The 19693-nt window shown below is 50.6% G+C and overlaps 2 protein-coding genes across 8 annotated transcripts in view; one reads left to right on the plus strand and one right to left on the minus strand.

Annotated features, from left to right (window-relative positions):
* FYCO1 (FYVE and coiled-coil domain autophagy adaptor 1) overlaps window positions 1-19693 on the minus strand; it is a 69373-nt gene that overhangs the window by 10625 nt on the left and 39055 nt on the right. For 2 of the 5 annotated variants that reach the window (XM_037030456.1, XM_037030457.1), the window contains exons 15-16: window positions 8433-8528; window positions 48-258 (exon numbers count right to left, since the gene is read on the minus strand). In XM_037030456.1, coding sequence (XP_036886351.1) covers window positions 48-258; window positions 8433-8528 — 307 coding nt within the window. Of the gene's footprint in view, window positions 1-47; window positions 259-1945; window positions 2109-8432; window positions 8529-13910; window positions 14915-19693 lie in introns of those variants that run through there. The other 3 variants (XM_037030460.1, XM_037030458.1, XM_037030459.1) reach the window with 3 other exon arrangements.
* On the plus strand, window positions 5449-19010 carry CXCR6 (C-X-C motif chemokine receptor 6). 3 transcript variants are annotated; one of them, XM_037030464.1, is made up of 2 exons: window positions 5449-5635; window positions 16285-19010. In XM_037030464.1, the coding sequence occupies exon 2, from the start codon at window positions 16306-16308 to the stop codon at window positions 17335-17337; it is 1032 nt and encodes a 343-aa protein (XP_036886359.1). In that variant the 5' UTR covers window positions 5449-5635; window positions 16285-16305; the 3' UTR covers window positions 17338-19010. The 3 variants fall into 3 exon arrangements, with proteins under 3 accessions (XP_036886359.1, XP_036886357.1, XP_036886358.1); XM_037030462.1 differs by lacking the exon at window positions 5449-5635 and adding an exon at window positions 13286-13430; XM_037030463.1 differs by lacking the exon at window positions 5449-5635 and adding an exon at window positions 13447-13602.

Raw genomic sequence — 19693 nt, forward strand, 5'->3', positions numbered from 1 at the left:
CGTCCTGATGTGTGAGCAAGGGCCCACTGGCAGGGAGCTGGCCTTACCTTACACTGTTCTAGCGGTGTGTCCTCTGCCTCCTGGAAGACCACACTGAAGGAGATGCTCTTGGGGTCGGAGGAGAAGACCCAGCTGATGGTGAGGCCTGCCTCAGCCACGGTGATGGGGATGAGGCTGTAGGTACTGGACCGCACGAACAGCTCCCTGTTGCCCTCCCCGAAGTGGGCGACCTCTTCCACTGTGAAGGGTACTTTTAACCTAAAAACCAACCAAACAAAGGCAGGGATGGACCAGATCGAAGGGGGTAGAAGTTGCCTTTGCTGGTCAGGCTGGCTGTGGCTCAGAGGTGGCCAGAGATCCGAAGCTCTTGGGAGGATAAGCTCTGGGTAACCCTGACTACAGGCTTAATATGGGGAGACAGTTTAAAGTGAATCTCACGCCAAAAGGCATTTGCTGAGCACTTACCATATGCCTGCTATAGTACTAGGCACTGGGGACACACAGGTAACGAATACAGACAATCCCTGCTGGTGTGAGCCTGCGGTGGTGCCTGAGGTCCCCTTCTAGGGCGGGAGGCCAGTGCCGAGGCCTGGCTGTCTGCAGCTCGCCTGAAGCTGCCCTGCTCCTTAGCTGTCCCCATTCTCTTTCCCATTCCCTGTCCCACTCTATCTAACTACCACCAACAGAAAGCACACCCCTCATCAGAAACCTCCAAGTGGGCACCCTGACTTTTCTTACATGCAAATACCCCAGATTTCCTTTTTTTCAGTTAAACTTTTTTCCCAATTATAGTTTGCATTCACTATTATTTTGTATTAGTTACAGGTGTGTAGCACAGTGGTCAGACAGTCACATACTTTACAGAGTGCTCCCTCTGGTATTTCTAGTGCCCACCCAGCACCATGCAGTTATTACATTATTTTTTAAGATTTTGTTTATTTATTTTTAGAGAGAGGAGAAGGGAAGGAGAAAGAGAGAAAGAGAAATACTGATGTGAGAGAGAGACATTGATCGGCTGCCTCTCATACACTCCCCAACTGGGGACCGAACCTGCAACCCAGGCGTGTGCCCCGACGGGATCAAACCAGAGAACCTTTGCTTCGTGGAACGACACCCAGGCAACCAAGCCACACTTGTCAGGGAAGTTATTACAACATCACTGAGTACACTCCCTATGCTGTTCTTTCCATTCCCATGACTATTTTGTAACTACCTATTTGCACTCAATTCCTCTACCTTTCCCCCAGTTCCCAAAACCCCCTCTCCGCCGGCAACTGTCAGGCTGTTCTCTGTATCTGAGTCTGTTTCCATACTCATTGTTTGCTTATATTGTTCTTTAGAGTCCACATGTCAGTGAAATTGTATCGTACTTGTCTTTCTCTGGCTGACATTGTTTCACTTAGCAGAGTACCCTCTGGACGCACCAATACTGCCGCAAATGCGAAGACCTCATTATTTTCACGGCTGAGTAGTATTCCATTTTCTAATCTGCTCGTCTGCTGATGGGTACTTGGCTGCTTCCATAGCTTGGTGATTGTAAATAATGCCGTTATGAACATAGGATTGCATACACTTTTATTCTTCCAAATTAACATTTTGGGTTTCTTTGCATGTATCCCCAGAAGTGGAATCACTGGGTCAAAAGGCGGCCCCATTCTTAATTGTTGAGGTAACTCCATGCCGTTCTCCGTGGCGGCTGCACCAAGCTGCAGTCCCAACAACAGTGCACGGGGGCTCCCCGTTCTTCACACCCTCGCCTGTCCTCGTGCTGATGGCACGTGTGAGGTGATACCTTGCTATGGTTTTGATTTGCATTCCTCTGATGACCAGCAACGTTGAGCATCTTTTCATGGATCTGTTGGCCGTCTGTATGTCCTCTTTGGAAGTGTCTATTCAGGTCTTTTGCCCATTTTTAAATTGGGTTGTTTTGGGGTGTTGAGTCGTATAAATTCTTTATATATTTTGGTTGTTAACTCCCTATCAGATGTATCATTGGAGAATACCTTCTCCCACTCACTGGGTTGTCTTTTCATTTTGTTACAGGTTTTCTTAGCTGTGTAAGAACCTTTTAGTTTGATGTAGTCCCGTTTTTCCTTTGTTTCCCTTGCCTGAGGAGACACAAAATATTAGTAAGAGAAATGTCCTAGATTTTACTGCCTACATTTTCTTCTAGGATATTTTGTAGTATTGAGTCCTATAGTTAAGTCTTCCATCCATACTGTGTTTATTCTTGTTAATGGTGTGAGAAGGTGGTCCAGTTTCATTTTTTGCATGTTTCTGTCCAATTTTCCCAACACTGGTTATCAAATAAATTATCTTTATCCCATCTTATGCTCTTGCCTCCTTTGTCAAATACTAATTGACCAAATAAGTGTGGGTTTATTTCAGAGCTCTCTGTCCTGCTGCACTGACCTATGTTTGTTTTTATGGAGTACCATGCTGTTTTGATTACTACAGCTTCATAGTATAGTTTGATATCAGGTAGCATGGACTCCTCTAACTTTGTCCTTCTTTCTGAAGATTGCTGTGGCTATTTGGGGTCTTTTGTGGATCCACATAAATATTTGGATTATTTGCTCTAATTCTGTGAAATACACCCCTGGTGCCTTGATGGGAATTTCCCAGAGTCTATAGGTTGCTTTGGGGAGCACGGACAGTTTAACAATGTTAATTCTTTCTGTCTGAGAACACAGTATGTGCTTCCATTTATTTGTATCTGCTCCAATTTCTTTCTTCAGTGTCTTATAATTCTCTGAGTACAGGTCTTTTGCCTCCTTGGTTAAATTTATTCCTAGGTATTTAATTTTTTGATGCAACTGTAAATGGGATTCTTTTGTTAATTCCCCTTCCTAATAGTTCATTATTGGTGTATAAAAATGCAACCAACTTCTGAATATTTATTTTGCATCCTGCTACTTCACTGAATTTATTTATTAGTTCCAGTAGTTTTCTGGTGGAATCTGTGGTATTGTCTACATACAGTATCATGTAATCTGCAAATAATAAGTTTTACTTCTTCCTTTCTAATTTAGATGCCTTTTATTTCTTCTTCTCATCTGACTGCTATGGCTAGGACTTCCAGTGCTGTGTTGAATAAGAGTGGTGGAAGTGGAAATCCCTGTCTTGTTCCTGATCTTAGGGAAAATGCTTTCATTGGGTTGGCCAAAAAGTTTGTTTATTTTTTTCCGTATGATGGCTCTAGTAGTACTTAGTTGTCTTTAACTTCATTTGAAACAATTTTGTTAGACTGTATTGCGACAGCTGTCATATCAGCACACATTTAAAAAATCATCAAAATTGGTGAATTTAGGCGTGGCTATTTTAATATTAAAGATAAGAAAAGATATGCAACTTTTTCAGTGTGTTATGCTTAATTATTTCAAGGAAGGTCAAAACACAACTGAAATGCAAAGAGACTCTTGCAGTATATGGAGAAAGATGCTGCGACTGATCAAACATGCCAAAAGTGGTTTGCGAAGTTTGTTACTATTGACATTTTGGCCAAATAATTCTTTGCTGGGGGGCTGTCTCTTGCATTGGAAGATGTTTAGCAGCACCCCTGGCCTCTACCCACTAGAAGCCAATAGCAGGAGAGAGCTGACACACTCAAAATATCCAAATCAATAAAGTTATTGGTGAAAATAAAAAATGTGTCTTTTATTTTATAGAAAACACTAAATGGCCTTTTTGGCCAACCCAACAGTTTTTCCCTGGTGACTATGATCTTAGCATTGTCATATATGCCTTTAACATGTTGACATGTGTTTCTTCCATTCCCACTTTGACAGGCTTTATCATAAATGGGTGCTAGATTTTGTCAAAAGCTTTTCCTGGCCCTGCCCAGCATGGCTCAGTTGGTTGAGCATCATCCCACAGAGCAAAAGGTCGCTGGTTCAATTCACAGTCAGGGTACGTGCCTGGGTAGCAGGCCATGTCCTGGAGGGGGGCATGCGAGAGGCAGCCAATAGATGTTTCTCTCACAGGTCAATGTTTCTCTTCCTCTCCTTCTCCTTTCCTTCCTTTAAAAATAAATAAAATCTAAAAAAAGCACCTTTTCTGCATTTACTGATATGCTCATATGATTTTTACTCCTCATTTTTTTATGTGGTGTATCATGTTAACCAACTTGTGGATATTGTAACAGCCTGTGATCTAGGAATAAATGCTACTCGACCACGGTGTAGGATCTTTTTAATGTACTGCTGGATTTGGTTTGCTAAAATTTTGTTAAGGATTTTTGCATCTATGATCATGGGGGATATTGGCCTAAATTTTCTTTTTTTTGTAGTGTCTTTACCTGGATTTTGAACTAGAATAATGCTGGCCTTGTAAAATGAGATAGGTAGTCCTCCCTCCTCTTAAATTTTCTGCAATAGTTTGAGAATGAGAGGTGTTACTTTTTCTTGAAATGTTTGGTAAAATTTACACACGAAGCCATCTGAATCGGGGCTTTTGGGTGGGTTATGTGAGTCCTCCTGTGAACAGTAAGCTGAATTGCTATTTGCCTGTCTGATCATGGGGTCGAACCCCAGGCTGGCCGTCTATGAGGATGGGCCCAACCGCAGTGTGTGAGCTGCCGTGCAAGTGCAGACCGCAGGGAGCGGAGCGCACCTCGTGGAGGCCCAGCGCCCACTGAGAGCTCCCTCTGAAGGTGCCGCAGTGCCAGCATTCGATCCTGCTCTGATGTTGCCTGAACCTCCCCACTGTGTGTGTCGGTTCTGGGTCTCTTGGGAGGAACTCTGGTGCTGATAAATGTCAGACACTGCCTGTTACTGGTCCTGGGCATCCTGTTTGGAGCTACAAAAACAATCCAGTTTGTGGCTGCTTCTGCTGGGCCTGGGTGTGTGTAGGAAGAACCAAGCTGCACACCAAGCCCGGCTTCCACCAGCACCAGGACCAGGGGCAGGTCGGTAAAGTCCCAGGCACTTTGGGATCTGCCTCTGCCTTCCGGCTACCTGCTAGTCTCAGTCACTGAAAGAGCCTCTGGTGATACTCAGGTTTCACGAGGCAGGTCCTCAGTGAGCCACCAGGTAGGGGTGAGTGGCGATTACTAGACCAGTGGCAGTGCTGGGTCTGAGGCAGACCAGCAAAAGTCCCAGGGCACACCACGGCTGGCTGCCAACTGCCAGGTGTCTGTCAACCTCTGTGGTGAGGCAGAGTCTCAGGGAGTCATCAGAGCGAGGCCAGCAGAGTTAACCAGGCCCAAACAGACCAAGATTTGGCAGTGTGAAGGGAGGGCTCTGCACCAGTTAGGCATATAAGGAGAAATGGACCACGTCCTAGAATTACGCAACTGGGTCTGTCCCAGATTCTGCTTCTCCCATGAGGGGGAGGCACGGTCAGGCTTGGGGGTTGTGGAGGGGAGTTACCTCTGTCCCAGAGCCACACAGTTCCGGGACAGATGACTCCTCTGCTCCGCAGGGCCTCTGTTGTCCGGGGCACCAGGGAGTCTGGAGGGTGGGGCTGTTTCTTACCCCAGGGCTGTGGTCCCAGGGGAGGGGTGCTCCACCCAGGACAGATAGCACTCAGCGCAGGGACTCTGGCAGCTGGCCCTTCAGCTCATTCTCTTGATCCACGAACCCCAGTCTCTCCTCACAGGACTACGTCCTCCTCCACCGCTCCGCTGGAGCCCACGGTAAGAGTTTGCAGACGAGAGACTGCGTGTGCCGGACCTTTGAGAGGGTGCCTGGGTTTCTAGCAGAACCCTGTCTCCGCCTGGTGGACAGAGTTCCTGCTGGTTTTCACAGCCACATGTTATGTGGGCACCTCTTCCCAGGCCTGGTGCTCTGGGCTGTGGGGCCCAGAGTAGGGTTGAGACCCCTCACTCCTCAGGGGGACCCTGTGCAGCTGATACGGCGGGAAGGGCCAGCCCCTTTCCAGGCTCTGTGCTTTCTGCCAGTCTTGATGGGCTTCTTCTGTAAATCCATGGTTTTAAGACTTTTGTTAAGCTAGTTGATCAGTTGGTTATTCAGGTCCAGTGTTCTCTATATTAGTTACAATTCCAGTTTGGTCCTGGGAGCACGCGAGTGCAATTTCCACCCACTCCACTAGCATCTGGACTCCTCCCCAGACTCTCTTTAAAGAGGGCTGGTATGATGGCCTTGGGGAGGAAGGCTTCTTGGGGCCGTGTTCCTGGGTCTAACTCTCAAGAGGTGGGTAAGAACCTCTTTCAGAAGGCCGCAGGGTAGACAGAGTTCCTCTGCTTACGGGCCCCCCCCCCCCGCCCGCCCCGCAGGACCCAGACGTGAGGGGATGAATGAGGTGTGGAGCCAGCCGGACCTGGGTGCAGCACTTGCCTCCGTCCTCACTGCCTCGGACGGGGCTGACCCTCCCTGAAGCCCCAGTGTGCTCGTCTGCAAACAGAAACAGGCACGCCTGCCCCTTTACTGGTGTGGAAGGAGGAGGATGAAGTTAACCCCAGTGGGGACGTCTCGGTGATGCGGCCTGAGTGACTGAGTGGTCGGCAACCCCAGAAGCAGCATGCTAGCTTCGGGCTACGTCTGAGTGGTGTGGATGGGGCCAGTCTTATCTGTTCAGCTAGGCCTCTCCTGGAGACAACCTGTCACTGTCCTCTTGATCTTGGGGGTGGAAACACCAGATCAGAGAGGTCAGGTAACTAGCCCAAGGCTGCGAGGCAAGTGGTGGTGCCAGAGGTCTGTCTGTCTGTCTGCACGGCCGTGGGCGGGGTGGAAACACTTTCCAAAGCTGTGCTGAGAAGACTAATCAGATTCCCAAACCCAAACGCTCTAAAGAAGAGCTCCGATCTGAGTCATTCAGCTTTGTGAAAACTTCATTCCATAAAACATTTTTCCACGTGTTAAGCTTTATTTCTAATTATGGGTTGCCTCTCACACACCCTCAACTAGGGACCTGGCCTGCAACCCAGGCACATGTGCTGCTCAGGAATGGAACCGGCGACCTTTTGATTCACAGGCTGGCGCTCAATCCACTGAGCCACATGAGTCGGGGCATTATTTCTAACTATATATGAAAGGCCTTTTCCAATGTCTATTATTCAGAGAGGCTAGAGAGGCTCGCTGTGGAAAAGAGGTCTCACAACACGAAACGTTAATGCATTACCATGCATGTAGTCACTTGTTGACACAATGTCCCACTCAGGCGAGGTCACCTTATAATTTTATGTTCCAGAATCTTCCCCTGTATCATTATTTGGGTCATGCCTTTAGTCTTTTTGACCTTTCTAGACACCACATTTTCAGTAAAGAACAACACTCAGTCTCCTGAGAGGAGATGCTAATAAAAAACAAATCAAGGGTTTGCTATCACTGCTCAAATATAATCTTAAACAAAAGCCAACGCCCACGGTTCTCGCATCGTAAATGTAATGCTGCTGGTCTCCCTACTCCGCCCTTGACCCCCCACGCCATGCTCCACACACAGCCAGAGGGGCCGTTTTCAGGTGCAAATTGGAGAAAGTCACTCTCCCGTTGCACACCTACCTAACTTGGGGGTGCGCACTTCCCTCAGGTTAAAACCGAAGTCCTTACACCTTATGACGGCCAGCAAGGTCTGAGGTGAGGCGCAACTCCTTCCAGTCTTCCCTTTTCGGTGTCGCTCTGTCTAAAGTGGCGAATTCCCCTGGCCTCCGATCCTGCTCTATTTCTCTGTCAGAGCGAGCACCGCCTTCTAGTGCGGCATGCAACGCCCTGCTCACGTTCGTTGTGGACTCAGCGCTGAGCCTGAGGGCCGGCGTCTGTTTGTGTGGCTCACGAATGTGCTCTCTGGACCCAGGGCAGCGGCTGGCACACGGGAGGTGCGGGATAAACGCCGGAGACCGGGTGACTGGGCCTATTCAGTGACTAGTTGGCAGCAATGCAGCCGCTGGACATAACACTGGGGGAAAGATTGCTATGGGAAAATACTCATGCAATATTGAGTTTTAAAAGACTGCAAAATACAATGTAGATTATTTATATTAGAAATTATGTATGTACTTATCTTTACTTTCCTAATTTTTTACATTGAAAATATGTTGCTCTCATGATAAAAAACAAAGTTATTTTAAAAAACAGTGGACTACAGGGCAATCCTGTGGGAGAGGGATGGATGTGAAGGGGTGCAGGGAACTTTGGGGAGAGGGCCCCGGTCTGTGTCTTCACCACAAATGGTCCCTTGGGGCTGGGCTGGCTTTCATTCCTAGACTCAGGCTTCCCCTTGGCAGAAATGGGGAGGAGGGCCGGCTGTGGAGCTGAGCAGGGTGGCTGGTGATGACACAACACCATGAGGGGAGTTTCACTGTCCATAAATTACACCTTAAAAATGTGTCACCTGAAAGCTATGACTGGTGCCGAGTTGGAGCTACTGATGCCGAGATGGAGCTGCGGGTGCCTTCCAGCCCCCACACCGGAAGGGCTGGCTCGTCTGACCCAAACACAACCCCGGGGAAGCTGCCCCCGGGCCCTGGCACTTACATCAGCTCTCCAGACCGCAGCAGGCGGATCTCAGCATCCTGCCCCAGTAACATGTCCTCGGTGTCCTCTGGGGTCAGTGAGTTTGACGTGGTGTCCCTGAAATGACACAAACGAGAACACAGGGTTACATGCCCTTAGGTCTCATCCTTGGAGTCACGAAGCCAACCTCAGACCTCGTGGGAAATCCTTCAGTCCTGGAGGCCACGAGAGGGGCCTGGCACACTCTGTGGGCAGAGGGCCACTGAACCGGGAAAGGATGCCAGGGCGGCAGCGGCTTCCCGGACAACGTCTTCCCCAGGGGAAGAAAGGACCGCCCCTCATCCCACCCCACAGGCCGCAGCCATGGGACGGGGCAGCGGCCGTACAGATCTGCCTTCCCAGCGCCAGGCCAGGACCAAACAAGCCTGCGCTGGTCCATCTCTGGGAACAAGCCCGGCACCCAGGGCTAATGGATTGGGAAACTAGGGGGGCTGAGAGGCAGCTGTGGGGCAGGGCCAGCAGTGAGGGCCACCTGGCCGCAGGGACATCCTGTGTGGAAACATCCTGTTTCCAAAGTGTGCCTGAGGGGACACTGGTGCCAGGGGAGGGGAGCAGCACACATTCTCTTAGAAAGTCATGGCACACTTCATTTTAGTTAGAGATTTTCTTTAGTTTGGAGGGGAAGGGAGGGAGAGAAGCATTGTTGTGTGAGAGATACATCAACCAGTTGCTTCTTGAACTCACCCCCGACTGGGGACCAAACTTGCAACCCAGGCACATGCCCTGACCAGGAATCGAACCGGCGAACTTTTGCTTTGCAGGATGACACCCAGCCGGGCCTCACTGGTCAGGGCAGCCGCAGCATACTTTAAATACTCACAGTAAATTCAAGACTCCAAGAAGGCCTGCATCAAAGTTATCTATTCCATTTTTAACTCCGGTGTATCTATATTTGCTTAACTGTGGAGTATTTTTAACCCCTACTGACAAGAAAGAATTGGGGGCAAATCTGTGGAGAAGACCCTGAGTCAATGACTCCCAGAGCAGGGCCCAGACCCTGGCCAGCCCTGGTGGAGGCCCTGTGTGAGGCAGTAGAATGAGGCGGGGAGGGGGCGGGGCGGGGCAGGGAGGGAGCGTGGCTAGGTGGGCCCTGAGGTCTGGAAGGTGATGCCCAGAGGCAGTGTTCTGTTCAACAGCTTTTCAGACTGTGAGTCACAACCCATTTAGGGGGTTGTGAATCAACTAAGTTATGGCCAACATTAAAAATTCAGAATAGAAATGACTAATGCACATTGTGAGGGTAAGTACTATTTTATGAAGCCCTTGTTTTGACTTTAAGTCTCCACACGCCCACGAGGTAGGCAGGTGCGATGTACTCTTCCTACGGGGGCGCCGCAGAGGATGTCTGAGTGACTGTGTTAGGAGGTGTCGGAGGGTGAAAAAATGTGAGAAGACAAGGGACCAAAGCAAGGCCACCAGGGGGCAGCCTGTCTCTACCAAACCCATTGCCTTCTGTTGTCACTGGGGCGCTTTTCTCAGAAGGGTGAGATGAACTCACTGCCCACAGGTGACCTTCCTCCTCTCGTGGCTCCGGCCATGGGAGCTTACTGCTAGCTCCAGTGGCCTGGACAGAGGATGGCGTGTCACGCTTCCCTGCTGAGTTTGTGGATGGCCAGTCTGGCTGAACCTGTCTTGAGGCACGCACATCTGTGTCATTGTGCTCCACCCTGAGGGTGGCCACCTGCCTTGTACACAACCTTTGTCCAATAAATGCCTAGTTATGTGCCTCGGGCGAAGGTGGTTTTCTGTGTCAAATGCCTCCCACAGAGGACAGGACCAGGGCTCCCCTTTGGAACCAAATAAGAGTAAAGTGGTGACCACAGACGAGAAGAATGCTGAGGCAGTTTCCGGGAAAACGGCCCAGGGCTCAAGCCTGCCCGGATGACGGATGGGTGGGGTTCCTGCAGCTGGAATCTATCGTATTTTCCTCTGACAAATCAAAATGCCTTAGTCTCTTTTTAACGTAGTTGCTGTACAACTTCAATTCTGCAGACCACCCAGGGAGCAGACCCCCTGCTTGACTAGACTGGCTGGGGAGGGGCGAGCTGCCTAGAGAGCAGGAGGGTCCTGCTGACGATCTCCCCTGCTGGGCTGCCTCTGCCCTCTGCCCGGCCAAGCTCAGTGCAGTCCGGAGTGCTGCTGCGGCCGATGACACAGCCCTATAGCCCCCCGCTCAGCCTTGAGCTGCCACCGCCCTGCGGACTAGACAGTCTCTGGTTTACAAATGCACCGTCCAGTACAGTAGCCGCTGGCCTCATGTGGCTAAACTCAAATTCATCAAAATCACAAAAAAATTTGTTTCTTTGGTTGCACCAGCCACACTTCAAGTCTCAGTAGCCACACAGGCTGGCGGCCACCGTGCCAGGCAGCAGGGGTGCAGGACGTGCGGCCACTGCAGAAGGCTCTGCTGAACAGCACGGTCAGGAGGCTGGGCTGAGGCACTTTGTGCATCGCAGTCACTAAGGAAGGGGTGTCCTTTTACTTTACTACTGAAGTAAATCCCTAGTGCTTTCCCTTTTGGTTATCAGTTTCCTTTTGCCTGAAAACCAAGCAAAGCAGAGCATTTCTGGAACTCTGATTTGCGATCACCTGCTAACTATGGCCTGACAACACGCACACCAGCAAGCCCACCAGCAAGCCCATCCTCACAACCAACACCTGGGGGCGCTGCTGAACAAGCCACACCCACCTCCCTTGCTGCCTTCCGGTGGGGCTACTTTTCCAGGATGATTGGAACTCTTCCCCACAGCCCCCTCACCCACGCCTTGCAGTTGGCCTCTTCTGCCAGCAGCAGTAACTGCCTCGTCCCTGGGCCTGACGGTTCTGGCTGGAGAACACCGGGTGTTGGGGATAAGCGAGCAGGTCAACACAGTCTGGCTTCCCAGAGAAATCGGCGGCAGGCGTGGCTGCCATTTCCCTCGTATTCTTCCCTCTGTTCTGTTTAGAGAATGTTGCAATATTCCAGGGGAAATCCAACACATGTGACTGAGTCCTTGCCTTTAGAGTTTTCTTTCAAAGTTTACACCCTTGAAACAATGAACACCACAAACTGCCAGATCACAGAAGGCACTTTGCCAAGTGGCTGAAATAAAATTCTGGCCCCCAAACTGTGAGTGGCTTCGTTTCTCCAACTTAGCTGCAAGTTTTTCACGGGAGAACTTCCCATGGAGAATAGTTATGACAAATGCCACTATGTTCTCTCAGATACACATTCCCCTCTCCCCCCAACCACCCCCAAGCACACAGGGATGGAGGGCAGCAGGTGGAGACCTGGTTGTCCCCACGGAGTACAAGTGACAACTGAGAGGACAGCACGGCCCAACATGTGTCGGCAAGGCTCAGGCCCCTCAACGCCACCTCATGAACGGTCCTAAATGACATGGTTGGCTTGTCCCTGGGGGAAAAAAAGCTCATCTCCCAAAGCTTACAGATTCTAAAATGACAGCTGGCTCACTCTAAAGGGCTGCCTTGCCCCAAAAGGCGTTTTTCAGGAGGATGGGCACTTTGGCCCACGTTCCCTCCAGTGTTTGGCTTGGCCTGTCCATTTGCTGACTTGTCATAGGTCCCCGAACCCATCCCACTGTCTCCCCACCCGTCAGTCCAGAGGCACACAACCCACACCACATCACAGTCCTGCCCTTGGGGAACACTTCATTGGTATTGGCTTGGAGGAAAGAATAGTCTGAACTAATTCATTCAAAAAAGACTTTCAGGTGTGTTCTCGGGCAAGCAAGCTAACCTCTCTGATCTGCTTCCTCACCCGCAAGGGACTAGGATTGGCCGGCCACACGGGGGCACCCAGGCCGGGGTCCAAATCCTAGTGGGACCGAGCATTTAGTCTCCAGACCCTGGGGCTGCATCTGGTCCCTGGTCCCAAAGCTGGACACGCTGCCCTCAGGAAGAGCCACAGGAGAGGGTGTGTTCAGCAGGCGGAGCAGAGAGTACCAGCCTTGGGGGACAGCAGGCTGTAAGGGGCGCAGAATCAGGGAGGGGAGGTCTGGTGACTCAGCAAGAGGGTAGCTGCTTCTGGGAAAAAAGAAGTGGAGCCCACCTCTCTACCTGGTGTCCCTTCCACAGAGGGGAGGCACGGAGGGGTGTGACCCAAGCAGCCATTCCTCCAATTCCTGCCTTCTGAGTGTTACTTCCCAGAACCGCCAGCATTTTCAGACCATGGAGACCAACTGGAACAAATACAGTCGGAATGCCCAATATCCAGGGAGTTCCAGGAGTGGAGAGGGCAGCCTCAGGAAACCAGCTGAGTCAGCACCAGCAGGGTGGGTGAGCGCTGCCCGTAGAGGGGCCCAAGCGGCATGGGTTTAGGAGGCAGGACTGCATCAGACCGACACCTAAGAGACATCGGTTCACTGGCCTGGCAACAACAGAGAGCTGGGTTTGTGTCCTGGAAGTGCCAGCTGCATGCACATGGGGCTGTTGTCGCAGGAATGGCCCTCATGCTCTCTTCTGTAACACAGGGACACCTCCTCTGCAGGGCTGCTGCGCATCGGTGGCCCTCCTGTTGGAGCTGCATGCACACACGGCCCAGGCTAGAGCATGGACTTCACATCGGTCCGATTCAAACTGTTCCTAAGAGACACAGGACTAGTGAGTGAAATGATCTGGAGGCATGGGCACCATCTTCAGTGGACTGCTGGAGCCAGGAGTACCTCTTGCTGCCCCTCAGCTTACAAACAGCTCTCTCAGTTCCCCGCAGAACACCTGCCAGCCAGGGGGCAGGGAGTTCACGGTAACAGAACCACAGCTTCCTATCTTTGACCCGAAATTACATGGGTGCAGACTGGTCATGTGGATGCTGATCTAGGTGATGAGCTAGGTCTCTTCCAATCACCAAGGGTTAAAAACTATTCAGCGGAAACACGGACCACATCACAGAGGGGTAGAGGTAGCCCCTGCTGCTGAGCAGAGCTCATCTTGGAACAAACTGACAAAACATCTCAGCTGGTGAGTCATTCCTTGTCATCTTCATAGGTAAATGCCAGGGCCCCAGGCTCTGCTATAAATGTACAGCCTTATGAGTATACAGCGCAGCTGCTCCGGGTTCGCGTTTCGTCTCTGCTGTGTGTCGCCGAGGGTTAGAGGGCCACGGAAGTGACTTAACGTGGTGCGGAACACAGTAAGTGCCTGCCGGCTTGTGGTCCTGCGGGGCGAAGGCATCCTGCCCTCCCAGGGGAAGGAGAGTCACTGTCTGTCTGTTCCCTGAATGATCTTTCTGGTTTTGTTTCTTTTAATGACAGACTGCTATGTCAGAATATGGTTTGCTTTCTTGTCTCAATATAGTACTGTTGAAATTTTGGAAAATATAAGGGAAATAAGTCACCCTACTTTCACCAGCTGGAAGTGCACTGCTGATTAAAATCTGGTCATTTTCTGTTTTAAAAAATATAGTCAGTGAATGTATGGCAGAGAACGAGACGGCTCATGGTGTCCCAGAACTACCGGGGTATGTGTGCGCACGGTTCCAAAGGCAAGGTCCACAGCTCACAGGAGGCTCCCGGTGGGGTTTGTGATCGAAGGTTAAGAACCTCAGTCGACTTTGAATTCCTTTTTCACCTGTTCGTTGTAACAGTAATAGTCGATGCTAATTTTGTGGTTACGTTCTTCTGAGCAATTTAAGCGTATTAAATTTTTCAAAGTATTAAAAGTACTTCCTAAACATTAATTATATTTTTTTCTGAACTCCAACCTATTTTTTGATTGTCAGACATTTACACTATTTCCAAAGTTGCATATATTTCTATTTTTAAGAGTATTTTGGAAATCAACATAGAAGTTTGGTTAGAGAAGATAAATGCATGGTCTTCACATTTCTAGAAGGGAAAGGAATTTTTAATGCTCCACCTGCACAGAACTGTGCAGCCCCAAGCAGTTAACACATCCCTAAAGTTCACTGATTACCACAAGTGAACCTGCGCGAACCCTTCGGGGAACTGCGGGACGTTAGTGCCAGGGTCCGGCAACAGCATGACCGGAGGGTTAGAAAGAAAGTCGAGCAGCAGTGGAGATTTGACATCACTCTTGGGGAGAGCAGAGCTTCCTGTTTCATACTCGAAATGGTGAGGGAATTTTGGTCCCTTCGTGACACAGTAACACGCACCCGTCCTCTGACCTGCCTGCCCCTGGAGCCTTGGGGAGCTGGTGGCGCCGAATGCCTACCAGTGGGCCAATCACCCTTCAAGAACTAGCATTTGTGGTCCAGGGGCAGAGACTTTCTGAGCCATCTGGCCCTTCAAAGGCAAGGTCCTTCCTTGCAGAGAAAGGCACTTGGTTCCCAGGAAAGACCGAGGGGCAGCACCAGGGCTGACGCATCCCAGTCGGGGACCATCTCCAAGCGATCAGAGAGCACAGATAATACCTGTGCCCTTGTCTGGTTGGTTGCAATTTTGACTTTTCTAAAACAGATACCTGCCTCCTTCCAACTTTGAAATGTGCACTAAAAATGCACATTTCTGTTTAAGTTAAAAAAACCAAACTTTTTGAGATACCAGCAGGGCATGGCACTGGGTCCCTGGAAACAAGCCACTGTGTGTGGTGACTCTGTAGGCCAGGGGCCCATGCCCACGCCACAGGCCCATCACCTCCATGTCCTGCCCGTGGTCCTCAGCAGAGTCACAGGTCAAAGAGAGAAGGGTCAAAGGGAAGTGCCAACCTTGAAAGGCTGGGGCCGCAGGCAAGAAGGGCAGCTGTCTGGGCTTTGCTACAAGCCTCGCTGCAAGGCTGGCCCAGCTAGCCTCCCATTTCGACCAGACCGTCCACCTGCTAAAGGAGGCCCCTCAGCCTAAACTGCTAGTCATGAAGGCTAAGGCCATGTTCCCTTCAGGGGAGATCCACCTTTTAAGAGATGCCTGACACCACGGCTGGTGTGGCTCCATGGGGTAGACCTTGTCCTGCAAACTGAGAGGTCACTCGTTCGATTCCGGATCAGGGCACAGGCCTGGATTGTGGGCAGGCTCCCAGTTGGGGGCATGTAAGAGGCAACCAATTGATGTTTCTCTCCCTCTCCTTCCCTCTCTCTAAAAAATAATAAAATCTTAAAAAGAAAGAGAAGCCTGAAGGTCAAGAGTCTTCAGGACACAGGCTCTGAATGTGGCATGTCATAACTGTGACAGGCGGGGAGGGAGAAAGTTGGGGTTGGGCTGTGAGGAGAACTCCCCAGTCTCTGGTGGGGGGTCAGCTCAGCCAAAGTGCTTGGCCCACGTGCTTTTCCATGCCTTGATTTTCTATCGACTGTCTTTTACAATCTATGCAAATGAGAGCAAGGACAGGAGGGATGGGCCACTCAGGCAGAAGAGTCCTGGCCACCGCCCATATACCTCCTGGTCTCCAGTCTCCTTGATGGTGGACCCCCTGGAAGGGGAATATATGCCTTAGCTTCCGTGAGTTGTTCAGGGGTCTAACTTAACAAACGGGTCACAGGATGGGCAGCCAAGGCTGCAAGGCACAGGCAGGTGAAGACGGGCGCCGCCGTGCTGCTCTTCCAAAGGACACTGCCCCATTTCACCCCATTTCACCCCAGGCACCCTTTGATTGCAAAGTCAGAGCACGATATTATGGAAGGGTCTCCCAGATGGGTGAGACCCTGAGAATTTTAGGACTAATGAAGAACTCCTGTCCCATCTGAGCAATTTCCCTATTGGACTTGCTGTCTCTGGCATACTAGATGGTGCTGGTAGGGAGCTGAACAGGGCTGCGTTTAGGAGATGATCACCTGCCCCCTAAATGTGGGCAACGGCTGGTCTGTGGGAAGACAGGTGTGAACCCTCAGCCCCAGATATAATTCCTGTGTTTTGACTCATAGGCATCCGTCAGATCAGACACCATGGCCACCGACTATGACGACTATGAAGACTCTGGGCTCTTCAACTTTTCGGACAGCAGCAGCCAGGAGCACGAACACTTCCTGCAGTTCAGAAAGATCTTTCTGCCCTGCATGTACGTGGCGGTGTTCATCTGTGGCCTGGTGGGGAACTCCCTTGTGCTGGTCGTATACATTTTCTACCAGAAGCCGAGGAGCCTGACAGACGTGTTCTTGATTAACCTGCCCCTGGCCGACCTGGTGTTTGTCTGCACGCTGCCCTTCTGGACCTACGCAAGCATCCATGAATGGGTCTTTGGCAGTATCATGTGCAAAATCCTGCTGGGCACTTATACTTTGAACTTCTACACGTCCATGCTCATCCTCATCTGCATCACTGTGGACCGCTTCGTTGCGGTGGTTCAGGCCACCAAGGCCTACAATGAGAAGACAAAGAGGATGAGCTGGGCCAAGGCCATCTGCTTGTCCGCCTGGGGGGTCTCCCTGCTGGTTTCCTTGCCACAGATCATCTATGGTGATGTCCAATATTTGGACAAGTGCATCTGTGGTTACCACCATGAAGAGATTTCCACTCTGGTTCTTGCCATCCAGATGACCCTGGGGTTCTTCCTGCCACTGCATGTCATGATTGTCTGCTACTCCGTCATAGTTAAGAACCTGCTTCATGCCCGAGGCTTCCACAAACACAAGTCTCTCAAGGTCATCTTCCTGGTGGTGGCTTTGTTCCTGGTGACCCAGACGCCCTTCAACCTCGTGAAGCTTATCCGCAGCACGAGCTGGGAGTACCACAGCATGACCAGCTTCCATTATGCCATCATCGTGACTGAGGCTGTTGCCTACCTACGGGTCTGCCTTAACCCTTTGCTCTATGCCTTTGTTGGCCTGAAATTTCAGAAGAACTTCTGGAAGCTTATGAGAGACACTGGCTGCCTCCCTTACCTGGGAGTCTCGAGGCAGCAGAATTTTTCAGAGAACACTTCCAAGACAGGCTCTACTTCCCACCACACAGAGGCCACCAGCATGTTCCAGCTGTAGGCCTTGTGAGGCTTGGAGAAGCGGCCTGGGAGCCGACAGGAGCAAGGCCGTGTCCTCTGGATGCAGTGAGGAAGGCTGTATTCACGGGCTATACGTTTTCATGGAGATGTAACCAAATGCTACGGCTGGTGTGGAATGCTGCTTCTCAGGCGCGAACCCATCTGTTCTATTCTTGAACACCCAGGCCTGGAGCTCAAAGCAGGGTCTAAAAAACTGGAAGGAATTTCCTTCCTCCATCCCCAAGAATTCTGACACCAAGGGCAATGTCGTGTGACTCTAAAAACCTCAGGTTCTCCTTCACGGAGACTAAGACTGAAGGTTGAAGAGGGGAGCATGGCCAACGGGGCTGCAGACAGCAGGTGACAGTCTGGTCAGGAGATTCTTCTGGCTCCCGGGAGGCAGGGGAGATGAAGGCAGCCGTGGAAACAAGCACCGGCCCATAGGGCTCAGGTTCAGTCACCTCGCAAGTAAGATCAGGTTCTGCCTTGGGGGGTGGGGGGGTCCTGACTTTCACATAGGGAGGTGTTTTAATTTCTCCGTGATTAATCCTAGAGGGACTAGCACCGGGGACCATGAATGGGCCCAAACAAACTGTCTGGCTGAGATCTCCAGTGGCCCCCAGAATGCTAGAAAACTGCGCGCAATAGAGTTGAAGGCTGTCATGATTCTGAACAGTGTTTCTGAAAAGGATTCCCTGATGGGTCTGCTCACTTTAAAGCTGAATTATCCTGTGCCTCTCACACACATGCACACACAAACCCTCTATGTATGTATGTACATATGATTCTTACATATATCAAAGAGCATATGATTTTCATGACTAAGAAATAAAACCTTTTAAGTCTCCAAACTACTTTTATCCCCGGGGCACTTTCTACTTTAATGTGGTATGCCTGGAATACATCAAAAGAGATTATTTGTGAGCTCAGAGCACAAGAAATAAATCAGAAGCTGCAAACTTCCAGAGCACCGCTCTACCAAGGAAGTGGAGCACCTGACCGAAAACAACCAGCCCCTCCACTGTGGTTTCCAACCTCCTGCCCAGAATGCGAGGCGCACTTGCTTCGTCTCCATGGTGTGGTGACAGGATGAGGCAGAGTTTTGAATGTCAGACACTGGGGCACGTTTATCAGATCCTATCTGTTTCATAGGCTTAGAGCTGCTTTTTGGTTCATGTGTCACTCATCAAAATCAGAACCGGCTGACAACAGGGGACGTGGGTCAGAACGGCTGAACGGTGTGGTTTTGAGATTTAAGACAGACTAGAGTTCAATCCCAGCACTGTTCCTTTCGAGCGGGTAATCTCATCACCTCTTTCATTTTGGTGAAACAAGGACAACGGCACGACTCTGACCTCTCGGCGTGCGGACTTGAGAGGGTGCACACAGAACACTTCGCACAGTTTGGTCTTACGGGCAGGAGGGCTCCACCGCGGCAGAAGTCATTGTGCTTTCTCACAAGAACTGGCAACACTACTCGGCCACAGGAAAAGATGAAATACTGCAATTTGAATGGATCTTGAGTTTTATGCTAACTAAGCAAAGTGAGTGAGATGCAAAAGGACAAGGATCGTGACTTCACTCATTATGTGGGATACAAAGCAGAAAGCAACAAATGAACAAACGAAAGAAACACACAGGCCCTGGCCGGGTGGCTCAGCTGGTGGGAGCATCGTCCTGTACACGGAAAGGCTGCAAGTTTGATCCTCATCGGGGCGTGCTCCTAGGCTGTGGTTAGATCCTCCTGTGGTTGCAGCCCATGCAGGAGGCAACTGATCACTGTCTCTCTCTCACTGATGTTTCTCTCTCTCTCTCTCCCCCTTCCTCTTTCTCTGAAATCAATCAATCAATAAAAAAGGAATAATAAAACATCCACTGACACAAACAGCAGGATGGTGTTGGCAGAGGCTGAGGGGTGTGGGGAGGGGTTGAAGAGGGTGTGGGGGTCAAACATATGGTGACGGATATATATTGTGCACAGTGCAATATACAGATGATGTGCTGTAGAACCATACACTTAAAACCCATAATCTCATAAACCTATGTCACTAAGTTTTTAAAACAAGAACAAAGAACTAATGACACCAAATGGAAGCCACCTGAGTTGGCGAGGTACGCGTGGGTGTGCTTCCCTCCCGGAGGGATATGGCACACCACGTGTGCTCTGGTCCGGCCACATGCAGGTGGGGCCTTGCAGGGCCCGCGGGACCCTGCCTACTGCTTCGGGAGCGTGCCCTCCCGCATTCACGAGGAGGGTTATTTTACTGCACTTGGGCCACGTGGACAACAGCTACATGGGGGCAACTGCTGGGACCCCTGGCTTCTCTCTGACCAGGCACCTGCCAGTCCGTACCCCA

Source organism: Sturnira hondurensis, unplaced genomic scaffold (genome assembly GCF_014824575.4).
Source record: "Sturnira hondurensis isolate 20B ecotype Veracruz unplaced genomic scaffold, ASM1482457v3 Scaffold0020787, whole genome shotgun sequence".
Classification (NCBI taxonomy): Eukaryota; Metazoa; Chordata; class Mammalia; order Chiroptera; family Phyllostomidae; genus Sturnira; species Sturnira hondurensis.